This window comes from Epargyreus clarus, unplaced genomic scaffold (genome assembly GCF_041222505.1).
Source record: "Epargyreus clarus isolate Ecla_fem2 unplaced genomic scaffold, WU_Ecla_fem_2.2 ptg000034l, whole genome shotgun sequence".
NCBI lineage: Eukaryota > Metazoa > Arthropoda > Insecta > Lepidoptera > Hesperiidae > Epargyreus > Epargyreus clarus.
Window position 1 is genome coordinate 1,637,131 of NW_027332239.1, and position 15,382 is coordinate 1,652,512.

Genomic DNA, 15,382 nt, shown 5'->3' on the forward strand with positions numbered 1-15,382 from the left:
TCAAATCTACTATGCTTAGAATTCGACATTCCAAATTTGTGACGACGCCAGTCTATAAGCATAACTAGAAATTATTATAAGAACATAAAAGATGATTGCTTAAAAATAATAAACTGAAACGGATGTGATATGCCAATCCCACAATTTAAACATATTCAACGACGCTTCATAACTGTGTTAAAATCCGTCAGATAAAAAACAAATTAAATTGACAATAGTCGGCAAATAACACAAGCTCAAGAAATAATAACAAGGTCTGCAAATAGCTTACCGCAAACTCATTACATCTGACGAAGCACAGTCTAAGAATGCTTATTTTTCAAAAATCTAAAACGATAAGATGGTAAACAGGGGACTGAAATATGGTGCATGTCAACGTTTCTCTTTGATGTAGCCGATGAGTTTATTTACAATCATACACTTCAAAGCACTCACGTTCAAACTGATAATACAATTAGCCACGAAAGTAGTTTAGGTAGATCGTAGAAGACATTGAAGGTGTTGTAGAACTTTAGTTCGATATTGTACGTCGTTTAAGCGCATCGAGATTCGATTACTTTCAGCCAGAATCCAATAATAACCGGTGTACATGTTTTAATGCCTACGAAAAATATTGTCAGATTTATTACCAACATATTATAATTGAAAAATAAATTGATGGCTTTTTTGCCATATCGTTATACTTTTTATATCACGGCGTGCGTAAATTGACGTTTTACGCACGCTTCGCGTGCGCAAAACCCCCATTTCCGACCCCGTAATATAAAATTTTATACAACACGCGGACGAAAAATGTTTTTCTGACTCGTGTGATTGCAGTCCTCGCCTGCGGCTCGGCCTGCAAACTCACACTTGTCAGAAAAAAATTTTTCGTCCTCGTATTGTAATGTACTATTGCAAAATGACGCCAATAATGTAAAAATATTAGCACATTTGGCACTATTTCTGATAATCTCTGTATTGGATTTTTTTTGTTCATAGAATAGATTACCATAAAATTACTTAGTTTTGTTACACGTGTATATTACACGCTTGACTTCAATTGTGATTTAACAACAAGTGCGTACTGTTAACTATTTTAATAAATAACTTGTACGCTTTATCAGGTACTATGGAACCCTTATGATATCACTATAGAATATCTTTATAACGCTCTGGGTATTACTACAAGAATAATAAAGATTAAATTATTCTTGCTGTGATCCTAAAACATTTTATCTCTCCTTTGTTGAAATGTCATTAGTCGCCTTAAGCGATAGCATTAACTTTTGCACAGGCATTTACTTAAATCCTTTCCATTTATAAAAGATTAAGGAAAATTTTGAAGCCCTATTTACATTGGTAGGTATATTATTTTGTAAAACGTTTTATTATCTTAAACATTTGTTTGGGCTCTTGTACAATTGCCTGTACCTATTAAATATTTCAAGCATTATAGTTATTTTGATTAATCACAACCTTTTACAAAATTTACAAGCATTTTTCAAGAAATGAAAGCAGAAAAGTCTTACCCATCTGCACCTTGTGAAAGTTTCATCAAAACCAGTTTTTTGTAAATTTCTGTATATTTTGTTATCATACAGTTATTTTAGAATCACTGACGGCTACTTCAATTTAACTAAAGTAAAAAATATATGCCTAGTTCTTTCACGAGCAAACCTATAGACGTAACTACTTAGTGAAGCAATAAATATCTTGTAGAATATCTGAAGCATAAAAGGTTATATTGCTATAAATCTTCATCATGATACATAAGTTATGTGCGAAAAGATTTTCATGTTTCCCTCGCTGACTCGTAAAAAATTTAATTTTTCGTACCCTGTAAGTGGCTTATAAAAATACTAGTTATTGCATCATTTTTGAGCCATTAGTGTTATTAAAGAGACGCGATTTGTCTTTTACTGCACAGACGATATAGGTATGTACTATAGGTATTTCATAAAGTATAGTTTACATACTTTTAACATTTGGTCATTACATATAAAATAGAAATATATATTGTGAACATTTTTTTTATAATATAGAAGTAGCAGACGAGCATGCAGTTCACTTACAACCAAGTGGCTACTGCCGTCCATAGACATCTGTAATCAACCCCAGATAGGATTAGATATTCCTACCTGAGGTCGGCCACAGATGCGCCGCTACCCCTGAGGAATAAGCTGGAACGTCTCGAAAAAGTATGTCTCCTTTACCACACCCTTCAAAACGGAACACAGCAGCGAATAACACTACTGTTATAAGCAGAAATAGGTGTGGCAGTGGTGCCGCCGGAGTGGAACCACAAAGGGTTCTACGACCTTCAATAACATTGCAACTGGATCGCTTTTATAATAAAGTTGTTCTCTAATTTTTACTCTGCTTAATTCACAAAAAAACTCGAGTTTGTAATGACGATTGTGTCGGTAAGAACGTAGTTTTAGGAATTACCTGGTGATGGTAAGTATAATTCGTGATCCAACTACACCGCCACGCTTATCACTGACTTATGTTAGAAGTGTTTACCGCTCACACTAAGTCAGACGTGATAACGTGACTCTTACAATTAATTACGTCTAAACGTAGTCCTCAAAGTCAATACTATCCACGCATTGTACAATTTTAAATCACAGACTTAGCTCTCATTCTATCTAGACTTTCGCGAAAAAATTCGCGATAAGCTACAAAGTTTATTTAATTAATTTCATTGCATATAGTAAAAACATTTTTTACTATACTTTTTTAAACAAAAATACCTCTTCAACTATGTACCTAACTAAAAATGATAAAATTTATTTTTGAAAGTTTTTTATCAGACTCTACTTTTGTGCTCACTCACACTAATGCAAAGCTCAACTTAGACCTCGCGGACTATACCTAGGCACCATGTTGCTCTACAACTATTCTCAGGCACAGCAAGGTAATTGGATTGAGGATACCTGTTTCTTTGCCCTACAACACAGGTTAGGTACAATTGATCTTTACACGGCTACTACTCGTAGGTACCTCTTACTTCACTATACTTATATTTACGCCATTAAATAAAAGCAATTTTAAATGAAAAGATTTTCCCTACAAAATGTCAATTCAATGCAAACTCACCAATTGAGCAAGGTGGAATATTATACTTCAGATCATCAGTTTCTAGAAAGATATGTTCCCGTGCCAAGCAGTAAAAATAATAGGAGTTAATTCACCAAAATCTCTTTCTCGTTACTTAAAAATACACTAGACTTAAGTGGCTACTGCCGCCCATGGACATCTATAATCAAATCAACCCCTGATAAGATTATATTCTTACACAAGGTCGACCACAGGTGCGCCGCTACCCTTGAAGACTAAGCTGGAATGCCTCGAAAAAGTATGTATTTATCTTACCACACCCTTCAAACCACAGAACAGCATTTTTTAACACTGCTGTTATTAGGCAATAACAGGTGTGGCGGTGATGCCACACTATTTGTACCTCCTTTAAAATCAGATACTCATACCATAAGGAGTTATTAATGGGATAAAGGAATGCTTGTATATATAAAGCGTTATTTATTTCTCTTTGTCCCATGTTCTATATTTCATCAAACGAGTTCAAGTTATGTCGAAACGCCTCATTCTATGGCATATTCTAGGTAGGTATTTATTATGTGTTGAAGCAAGTAAATTCTCCGAATATTCCACGTAGTTGTTCCACAAATTTTCTCATTTATGGGTAAATATTACGAGATAAAGGTTATTGTTTATAGAGATGGTTATATGCAATACGCACTTGGCCAGCGCGGTGGACTATGGCCTAACGCTTCTCATTCTGAGAGGAGACCCGTGCCCAGCAGTGGGACAATAATGGGTTGATGATGATGATGATATGGGTAACAATTGCAGTGACCACTTATACTCAAATCAACTGCATATCCATTAGCTTAACTTTTATTAAGTAGCATGATTAACAATGATATTCATTCGAATCTGCCAATATTGCCATGTAATTCATAGCACTCCAAAATGATCTGTTATAAACTATAAACTAGATCTCAACAATCAACACATGGGACTTTTAACCTTATTGCATGTTGAATAGTTGAAAACAAAGATGAGTTTCGTTTGCATCACAGTTTTAACTTCGCTTGGGAGTACTTTCGCTGGCAAATGGCGTGAATGTAAATGGCTGTAAATGCATTTAAAGCAACACATTAAAGCTCGAACAAGCACGTTTACAACCCTTAAAATTGTTATGTTTATCTAAGATTGGCGATACTAATTTCATTAGCATTTCCACTGACAATAATTATGTTAAGATTAGTATCTAGTAATATTCCCACACAGAAGCAACGTAAGACATTTTTTAAATAAACTACAGTTATAAAACTGTTAACATGCAAATTAACATGTCGATGCTGCGAACGCCTACATGTTATCATCATCAACAACCCATTACTGTCCCACAGCTGGGCACGGGTCTCCTCTCAGAATGAGAAGGATTAGGCCATAGTCCACCGCGCTGGCCAAGTGAGTATTGGTAGACTTCACATACCTTTGAGATGTTTTTTTTTTATAAATCTCTCAGGTATGCAGGTTTCCTTGCGATGTTTTCCTTCACCGCACCTCTGATTTTTCAAAGTTATGTGCGTATTAGAAATTAATTATCACTTGCTAAACGGTGAAGGAAAACCATCGTGAGGAAACCTGCATAACTACATGTTCAAAACTACCCCAATTTTCTCGCTTGCAAGGCTTTTAAATAAAGCATAAATATGCTGTCTGCACATAGTTAGAACACGATTAAGTGGTCAGTTACACCCCTGACGTCCGTAATTCATCACAAAAACTAAACTTTGTAACTAAAGTTACTCATCTGCTTCTCCTTACAAATACGTAGCAACCCCTGAACATAGATTAGTACCCCTGAGGGATAAGTTGTATTACCATGTAAAGACAGAAACTTTGCCTCACTAACTCCTTTAAACAAGCACTAGTAATACAGTATCGCTCGTAAAAGGTAGATAAAGGTGTAATAGAAATATAACGTAGTCGAAGTACCACCAATATTTCTGTCTTTAGCAACCGTAACTATAACTATTAAATATTTTAACGGACACTTAATGCTTAATCAATAAAATTATCAATAAAGTTTCTTTTTTATTTTGACTTAAATAAAAGGCAGGCAATTGGCCAATTGAAATTCGAACTTGGAACGCATATTATGAGACGCCACGCTGCAACGATTAATTTAGCGTTGTTTATTTTGTTAGATATCCAATGATGATGGACCTATCGTAATAGCGCTGGAAGTCAATAAACAAATTCTTAAAACTTGCTCAACGAGCAACTAAACAAAGCAAACTAAACGAGTTTACCATTGTTAAACATAGATAAATAGACCTAAAATAAGAAAGTTAGAATTGTATGGGAACATTATAATAACAAACCTGGGGAATCTTTATCCACTCGATTTTCAACCTCAGCCATAGTTCACACACCACTACTGAAACTCCACTAACGCACCCAAAATAAAAGAGTTATTTTAATATGTCACCGCTATAAACTGCCCCTAAATTGACCTTGTCACGCATCACATACCACTAATCACGTACAAATATAACATCAAACGAACACATATTATCGAAATTTCACTCAACCAATTTACCACTCGAAAACAACCCTATTAAAAAATTCAAAAAAAAAAAAACATTGGAATTATTAATAATCTGTGACAACTTTTACCGTTCGCGCCAACGCGATTCTTTTTTTCCTTAATGACATGCGCGTCTTTCAGCCACGGGAGTTACTGGCACACTGGTCTATTTTAGTTCAGCCAAATGTAAAGATTTTATTCACATGTAATGTAATTATTCGTATGTATATTTTTGTTTATGTCCAGCACGTTTAATTGCACGTCACTAATTTGAATTGTAGACTAATTTATTTACGCACGAGACGCAGCGCCGCCATGCGCCGCCGATGCTTTCTTGCCCCTAACAAATATTGAACTTATAAACAAAGCGATAATTAATACTCTTATGTTACAAGGAAAAGATTCTTAATTGTACTTATTAACCTCGCGGTTCATACCTATTCTTTTGTTATAAGTATTTTAACATATTTTACTAAGAAATAAATTCGACATTCAATACGTGACATTCGCTTCTCATTGGCATAAATTACGAGTCTTACCTATAAAGTATACACAAAAAGTTAGACAGTCTATAAGTATCTCTAAGTTTTAAACACAGCTACTGTAAATCCAAATTATTTATTGAGTGCGTATTTCCAGGAGAAAATACGCACTCACTGCAGGAAATATTATAATTTACTTGTATGAAGATTTTCCACGTGAACTTCGAACTTTAAAACATGTCTTTTTGTTTGTGTAGATTGGGTTTTCTTTAATGTCATTTGGTAGCTTTATGTCTAAAACGGATAAGGCAAAAGAAATTGTGTAGTTAGGGTTATCCGTTTAGAAGTTATTAGGGATTTTCACAGTGGAAAATAACTTCTAAACGGTCCCACGGATCATGGTCAGACAGTAAGGTCACGGGTCACGCTTTTCAAATGAGGATTTAAATAAATAGCCATCGCATACTATAAGCATTTTTTTAAGAGCTCGTGTGAAGTTTACCTAACGATGTTGTATAACAATTTATAATTAAGTTCTTATGTATGTACCACAACTTAAAAAAAGTTGCGTTTGATTCGAACTACAGTCGAGGAGAGCGAAAGGCTGAGTTTCCAACCACTAAACTACAGGTATTATCGCTATCATTTGGTAAATATGTATAACAAATAATATTAAGAGCCTTTTTATTTTTTCGTTTCGTTATGTAGGGAAAGGTTACTTTAGTCGTACCAGCGCCTAAATCGTATCACAGAAATATCTAGTATCCTATGTGCAAATGGCGAACTCTGGTGCTTCAAACGTATACTAGTTAATTGTGCAACGAAACAAAAAAAACAGGGCATCATGTCGGCAACATTAATTTTAAAATACTTTAAAAAAAACAAGTTTTGTTTATGTTTTCACTAAAAATTTAAGTTCAATAGTAAGCAAATTCAAGGGAAGTGCGATTGTTAAGTTAATTTTTGTAATTCTTTTCTATATTTGACACATTCTACTATTCATTTAGTCCTAATAAAAAAGTATAAAATTTAAAGGATTTGTCAGTAATATTATTTTCAAATTTTTGATGTGTTGTTGCTTAAGTCATACCAATAAGGAATTCTTAAGTCGTACCTTGAACGGCTTAGGCACTGTTAGAAATTATTCACATTTTCTGTCTTTGTAAGCTAAACATTTTATGTTTTCTCGAAATAAGATACTATACTTGCAAGCAGGAGGTTAGGGATGAAGGAAAGCTTTATCGAAACTTAGAAATGTGAAATTGGGATTTAATAAACAGGAAGTAAATACCTGCAGCAGCAAATTTCGGCACCTGTTAATCAACCCCGATCAAAATACAAAGTGGTACAAACGGTTTTGAAATATTTTAAAAGTATCGCACAAAAAGAGAAATACCAAATAGGTGCAATTACCAGTGGTATTACTTTAGGTACGACTTAGGCTATAGGGGGTATGACTTAGGCGACCAGGCGCCTAAGTCGTACCGAAGGTACTTTTTTAAAAAACGTTATAATCACTATTTAAATAAAATATTTTTATCTTGCTTTAAATTCTATATTATACTTTAATAACTAAAGATTATATTAACATAAGATTTTGTTTAATTTAAATTACCCCAAATATTACAGCATTTTTCCCTTAATGCAACCTTACCCTATTTTTTTACGCGTGTTAATATGAAAAACGGAAAATTCTATGTAATTGTAAGCAACTGTCAGTGGTTGAGATGGACTCCCATTTGCCTGTCTGTCTATTTTTGGATTGTTCAAAATATATACAATAGGTACTAGCTGACCCGGCAAACGTTGTGTTGCCATATAAATAAAAAAATGTTAAGGGTGAACAACCCTTATCACTTAGGGGTATGAAAAATAGATAGTAGCCGATTCTCAGACCTACTGAATATGCTTATAAAATTTGGTGAAAATCGGTAAAGTCGTTTCGAAGGAGTACGGTAACTAACATTGTGACACGAGAATTTTATATATAAGATAATATGTAACTATTAAGCAGTGATAGCCTAGTGGTTAAGAAACGCGGCCTCTCGATCGAGGGGTCCGAGGTTCAAATCCCAGGCACGCACCTCTGACTTTCAAATTTATGTGCGTATTAGAAATTAATTATCACTTGCTTAAACGGTGAAGGAAAACATCGTGAGGAAACCTGCATACCTGAGAGATTTATAAAAAAAAAAAAAAAAAAAAAAAAATCTTAAAGGTATGTGAAGTCTACCAATACGCACTTGGCCAGCGCGGTGGACTATGGCCTAATCCTTCTCATTCTGAGAGGAGACCCGTGCCCAGCAGTGGGACAGTAATGAGTTGATGATGATGATGATGATGATGATGTAACTATTAATGATGTCACATTCTAGAATTGTAATGTAGCCGCACAACAGAGCTTTTAGGGAACGAATGGGATGGTTCACCAATGACAACATACATATTTAGGGAGCAAAAATAGCGTTTTTGTATTATTTCACGCGTATATCCTAAAGGGAGACCTTAAAATTAGATTATGGCCCGGGAGACACGTTTCAAAGTCCTTTTATTTTTGACGATTTATTTTGTTTACGATATTGTTAAATTTCTTTTTAACGCGGGTGAAACCGCGGGGCACAGCTTGTATTTCCATAGAGACAATACTTTATGACTCGCGGCCATATTCATTTAAACGCATGGATTTAATTTCGAAGAAACCACTCGCTCTCGGCTCATAAACATTAAATCTTATTGGCGATAACAGTTTTACCCAAGTGTAGTTAGATTTATCTTTAGCTACATAGAATTATATACCTATCATATAAGTCAGCTTACCGCGTACCTTTTAATAACTTAGAAAATTCTGGGCTAACTTAGTGCTAGTGAACATTCCTATATATTAAAAAATTACCTGTTTTAACATAGGAGTTGCAGGTGAGCATGCAGTCAGTGTAGTCAGCCCCAAAACTCCAAATATAATTATATTCCTACCTGTGGTACGCCTACTCCCTACAACTAAGCTGAAAAGCTTCGGAAAAGTATGTCTCCCTTACTACACCCTTCAAAGCGGAACACAGCTGTGTTTAACACTGCACATGAAACGCTGAAACGAACCTCACAGGGCTCGGTTTTAGGTTTCCGTACCCATAGGGTAAAAACGGCACCCTAAAACCGAACCCTTATACCATTATTATAACGACCACCATTACCTACACCTACATATTCTGTAAGTAAATCATGTTTCTATCTGTTAGGTAAGGTTCAAGTGACAAATCCCTGTGGCAGATGAACAGACAGCGAAAGCATAAGTACCTAATAGGGTTCCGTTTTTACCCTTTGGATACGGAACCCTAAAAACAAAAATATGTTATAAATCGGGGTCGCCATACTCGAAACCGATATTTTTTGTAGTTTTTCCCTTTATCTATTGGGCCATCAGGTAGACACTTAAAATTTTTACAGAGCATGTACTATGTACATATGTATGTATAGTAAATTTACTATGTTGTGTACTGTGGTGTGTGTAAAATTGGCGGAGTACGAGTTGAACTTGCTTCCGTACTATTTGGTAGTTCATTATTTTTTATTTTTACTATTTGTTACCATAACAGCTAAAAGTACGTTCATGTATTTTGAAAATGTAAATGATGTTAGGTAATATAACGTAAATTATGTACCTATATACACCGGACCAACACGTCGAATTGTATAGCTGCCACCATCATAAATTCTCTGTTAAAGTTCAAGTGTCTATCTATTACAGTTCAAGATATAAAGCCCTGTAACAGATGGATAGACAGCGAAACCTTAAAAATAGGGTTGCGTTTTAGGGTACGGAACCCTAAAAAGAGATATTTTTCGAATTATGTACAGCGAAATATTTTGTAATCCTTTACATATGACCATCTTATGGCTATATTTTTGATAACTCAAATAGGCAGATTAAAGGGAATATGCATAGTTTTATTTTACTTTTTAAATCCCTTTTTATTTCGTTTTAACACAGTAAAAATATAAACAATGTTATTAGTTTCTGAATTATTATTTTTTTAATTATTTAAGTATGGTAAAAATTTACCACGTTTGAACGCGCTCTTTGAATGATGTCACAGAACGTGTTTTTTGTTGATAACTATATGCATCATCAACAACCCATTACTGTCCCACTGCTGGGCACGGGTCTCCTCTCATAATGAGAAGGATTAGGCCATAGTCCACCGCGCTGGCCAAGTGCGTATTGGTAGACTTCACATACCTTTTGAGATATTTTTTTTATTATAAATCTCTCTGGTATGCAGGTTTCCTCACGATGTTTTCCTTCACCGTTTAGCAAGTGATAATTAATTTCTAATACGCACATAACTGTGAAAAATCAGAGGTGCGTGCCTGGGATTTGAACCTCGGACCCCTCGATCGAGAGGCAAGTTTCTTAACCACTAGGCTATCACTGCTTATACTGCTTATACTTATGCTATAACATATGTATATAAAGTTATTATTTAAGGTTTCCAAGTTTAAAGTCTATTTACATCATGGGAAGGACTAAATAACTTTATAGATATTTCCTGGAGTAATTGTGCAAATGCACTACTATAAACACATCATTTTTCTGTTCCAAAAGATGCGAAAATACGAAAAAAGTGGTGTAAGATTATGAGAAACAGATAAAAGTGTCTCCAACATCGCAATAACATTTGCATTTACTGTAATAAACAATAATTTTAGGTAAATGATTTTAAAATATTCCATTGAAATTTCCATCTGCTTTGTTAGGTAGTTATCGACTTCTTCATCAAACACTAACATCCCCATAAATTTCAGCGCCCGTAACGGATTGTATCAGATCTGATTGGATATATATGGGAAATACGTAAACAAATACAAAAACAGTCAATTTTGTCAAAACGTAAAAACTCATACTGAGGGTAGAGGTATGTTAAACCTTTTATTATTGAATTTACGTACCTATAAATTATAATAAAACACAAAATATTTACGTTATAAAATACACAATAGTTCTGAAGCCGATGCTTATAATTAAAGTAAATATAAAAAATCCTCACCTGGTTTGTTAAAGGAAAGGAGAATGCCCATTCTTGGTACTGATTTTTCTCATGAGTCAAAATGAAAGTAATATTATAATTATTTTTTGATTTTTTACGTAGTTTGTCGATCAGAATAGTTTCTTTGACCAGGGGATTCCAATTAAGATAAAATAAGACGAAATGTTGATTGTTGTTCTTAAAAAATAAAATGGCGGTATTTTATACATGGAATTCATTATTTTAGGTTTTTAGGATTATTTTAGGGTTTTTTCCTACTACCTTTACAAATAAATCGAATATATCAATCGAACTACATTATAGGTAGGTACCTACTATCAATTAAAACCGACCATCAATCTATCGTCGGATATTTTCGATTATGAGGTTATGTAACATTTCGGTAAATAACTTCAGAACCCGGGTGCTGATCTAAAAAATAATTATTTGGTTAAATATACATCGTCCACAACAAGTTTCAATTTGATGCAACTCTGGACGGCGGTCCATACTTTCATGGGCATTGTCCTTTGTTCTTCTTCTAAATATAAAAATAAGTAGATAAAAAATTGATACTATTTTCTAAAAAAAAATAAAAGTGCACTAAGTTTTGTTTTATTGTATTTATTCTGTTGACGCACACATAGGTACGGTCACACGACACACATTAGACGATACATGTTAACCTTGACTTTACCCTTATCTAGGGATGTGAGATTAATGGAAAAGAATCGATTAAATTAAAAACGATTTTTCTTTATTCTAAATTAATCGATTTGTCAGAAATCTATTTTCATAAAAATAAATCGATTTTTGCGAAAAATTGTTTTTTTGTATTAAATAATAAAGTACATACTTTTCTCATTCCAATAATTCTATGATATTAATATAAACAATTTAGTTTCAGTTTAAAAATCAAATAAAATTATATGAATAAAACAAAAACAATTCAAAACTAAAAAAAAGGTATTTTCCTTTAAAAAAATTAAATAAGGAATTAGGAAACATTACATATATTATATTACTAATAAGTTTTGTGGTTGGACGTCTTGCATAGGATTGGTTATGTTTAATCAATTAGTTACTATAAATGTACAAATAAAACATTAAAATAATCATTCATTAAGCTAAAATAAATTAAACTACGAGTATATACGAATAAAAACTTATATACTAAATATACATATATAAAAAAAAAAAATGTGAGCCGTCACGGGACGCCTGGCAGATGTGAAACATCGACATTGTTTTGTAAAAGTAATATGCAGAAAAGAACATATTGTGATAGGAACTAAATATGTCATAATGATAAAATAAAATATTACGATTTTTTTCCAGATAACGATGACTATTTATTGAATTCGATTTCGCATGGCGACGCGTCGCCACACCGTACACACTACTGCATATAGACTGTATATATATACCATCGTATATATATACATCGTACGGCATGCGTCGCCACGCCAGAAATCGGTTTTACGTGCGGCTATAGATGTTTCACATCAATAAAAATAAAAAACTACCACGAAATAACTATACTATTACAACTATAAATACCTATACTAAAAGGAAAAATTATGAAACCAAATAGCATTATTGATACAAAGCATTAGTACTATTAAATGTTTTATTTATTATAATTAATATGAAACGAGCATCCCAACAAAATGACAAACTTAGTGTCTCAAAAACTAAAATATAAATCAAATAAAAAATGCCGTAAACGTCCAGTCCTGTTTAACATTTGCTATGGTATTGCCCTTCTTCTTTATAAAATACCTTCGCCAGCGTGTTTTAGGTGTTTACAGATGACACCGTTTTTATTTAATGAACTTATACGTATGAACTTAATTCGAGATTTTTGCATAGACACGAACTGTTTCTAAAAATCGGTTTTTACACGTTATTTATATAATCGATTTGTAAAAAAAACGATTAATATTACTGTCTAAATCGATAATAAAAAAACGATTATAAGAAAATAGTAATCGATTAAAATAAAAATCGATTAGTTTTTAACATCTCTATCCTTATCATCATAGAACTAGGCAGCGCAAGTGTTTCGTGCAATGTGCGGCATTTTTTGTTTTTTTTTCGTCATGAAACCTGCTAATTGACGAAAAACACAATGAGCCGTTTTGAGCCGAAAATAAAATCGTCATGTTACCTATGCATAAAAACCCGTTTATCCATTTTTGCATATTTTCGGTAAAATGTCATTGTTCTTGATTATTCTTAATAATACTATATAGTAAAATCGCACTACGTAATATAAACACTGCAGGAATATAAATGAAAACAATTTTTCTCTCAGACAGTATGACTGAACCATCTATGAATATCGACACAGTATCCTTATACTGTAATATCGACGCCTATAAACATCGTAAAACATGGTAAAACGCTGTGTTACGTCATGTTTCGATTCGACCAATGCAAATTTGAATTTCGCTCGCATAATTTACGATTTTTGAATCAAATTTTTGAATTTAATCAATTTAATAAGAAAAAAATAATAGTAGGTATAGATGTAATTTCAGGACCATAAAGTACCGAGGGAAAAATAACAAGACAATCTAAATCCCATGCATATTCCCCATTCACCGCCTTAAAATTGAATTAACTATGTGGCCATGATCGTGTGTATATTACACGCGATTACGCACACACATACGTAAAAAGACTGATCGTTTTTGCCAAATGCCAGTACGTCTCCGACAGTCGTGGACTTGTGGTGTCACTGTCGTATCATTTACGCGGAACAATGCCGACATGTGCAGTTCAGGGGTGCAAAAACAACACGGCATCGAAGGAAAGATACAAAAAAAATTTATCGTTTCATTCGTAAGTGCAAGAAAACGTATATTTTTTAATATTTTACAAACACGAGAATATATAAATTTACATCGATATGACACGATAAGTTAACGTGACAGCAGTACAGACTACAAAGTGTTGCCAGCATCCCTTACTGTGTATTACTCGAAATGCGGGTAAAGAACTTGCATGATAAAATAGCAAACATCTGGGAATATTATTGATAAATGTATTTTATTTTAATTTAACAGAAATACTATGTTACATTTAATCGAAATGAGATACATATTTGAATCGCACCTTTGAGTTTATGTGTTACGTAGATAGTGCAAATTATTTATTTTTCTGTTCAATGTTGTTATTTTAGGTTTCCAAAAAATATATTGCTATGTGACAAATGGGAAGCTGCCATAAGATCCGGTCGTGATAATCCTGTATGGCAATCAAATTCGCATAGTGTAGTTTGTTCAGATCATTTTGATGAGGCTGATTTGTACACGACAAAAACTGGAGTGCGTCGAGTAACTAGATACGGATATCCCAAAAAGGTATTTTTAACTAAATTCTTATAAAGGGGTTCTTTTTATTTACAAATATCCCACGCTATCATTAATTTTTTTATGTTTTTTTTAGTTCCTACTAACCGTCTCTTGTTTTTTTTTAATATTTTTTTGAACGTCACTATTAAGTATTTTATTCATTTTGATATATATTTATTGTTGTAGTACTTAATAGTGGAGCCTTTTAGAAGACACAGCGCCGTATACCACCACACATCTACCATAGTCCTTGTAAGTATTTATAAATGCTGAATCACATTTTATGTAATATTTTTTATTTTTACGAATAAAAGCTTTTATACTTTTGTAGGATCAACCTGTTCAACCTAACAAGGCTAGAGACTGCAACTGCGGTACACTGCCGCCTACTGAAGTTCTAGTAAGCCCTAAAATGACTTACCTATACTTAACTTCAGCGTTAAGCGTTCAGCTTTTTAAGTCGATAATGAATTATATTGTTACAGGACATACCAGGCCCTAGGATAAAGATTGAGCCTATCTGTCGTCCATCACCGAGCACATCTTCCGTCAGAGATCTTGTAAATATTTTGCAGAGCAGATTTAACTGTATTTTTATTAGTATTTTTTGTGAATAAAAGGTATTGTATTATTGTAGGATGTATCGGTTCAACCTAATGAGGCTATAAACAACAACTGCGTTATATTTCCGACTACTTCTTCCACTGAAGTTGTAATAAGCCCTAAAAATGACTTACCTATACTTAATTTTAAATCAATCATTCAGCTTTTTAAATCAATAATGTATTATATTGTTACAGGACAAACCAGGCACTAGGATAAAGATTGAGCCTATCTGTCTTCCATCACCGAGCACATCTTCTGTCAGAGATGTTGTAAATATTTTGCAGAACAGATTTAACTGTATATTTT

General features: G+C 33.4%; 2 protein-coding genes across 12 annotated transcripts in view; one reads left to right on the plus strand and one right to left on the minus strand.

Moving 5' to 3' along the window:
* LOC140756121 (adenylate cyclase type 2) overlaps window positions 1–5,827 on the minus strand; it is a 161,146-nt gene extending 155,319 nt beyond the window's left edge. Inside the window, exon 1 of one of the 2 annotated variants that reach the window (XM_073091547.1) lies at window positions 5,400–5,827. In XM_073091547.1, coding sequence (XP_072947648.1) covers window positions 5,400–5,439 — 40 coding nt within the window. In that variant the 5' untranslated portion in view covers window positions 5,440–5,827. The remainder of the gene's footprint in view (window positions 1–5,399) is intronic. The other variant, XM_073091549.1, reaches the window with a different exon arrangement.
* LOC140756122 (uncharacterized) overlaps window positions 1–15,382 on the plus strand; it is a 163,286-nt gene that overhangs the window by 146,214 nt on the left and 1,690 nt on the right. For 5 of the 10 annotated variants that reach the window (XM_073091550.1, XM_073091551.1, XM_073091552.1 and 2 more), the window contains exons 2-7: window positions 13,846–13,958; window positions 14,299–14,479; window positions 14,657–14,722; window positions 14,802–14,870; window positions 14,956–15,030; window positions 15,271–15,345. In XM_073091550.1, the coding sequence (XP_072947651.1) occupies window positions 13,879–13,958; window positions 14,299–14,479; window positions 14,657–14,722; window positions 14,802–14,870; window positions 14,956–15,030; window positions 15,271–15,345 (546 nt within the window). In that variant the 5' untranslated portion in view covers window positions 13,846–13,878. The remainder of the gene's footprint in view (window positions 1–13,845; window positions 13,959–14,298; window positions 14,480–14,656; window positions 14,723–14,801; window positions 14,871–14,955; window positions 15,031–15,270; window positions 15,346–15,382) is intronic. The other 5 variants (XM_073091554.1, XM_073091557.1, XM_073091556.1 and 2 more) reach the window with 3 other exon arrangements.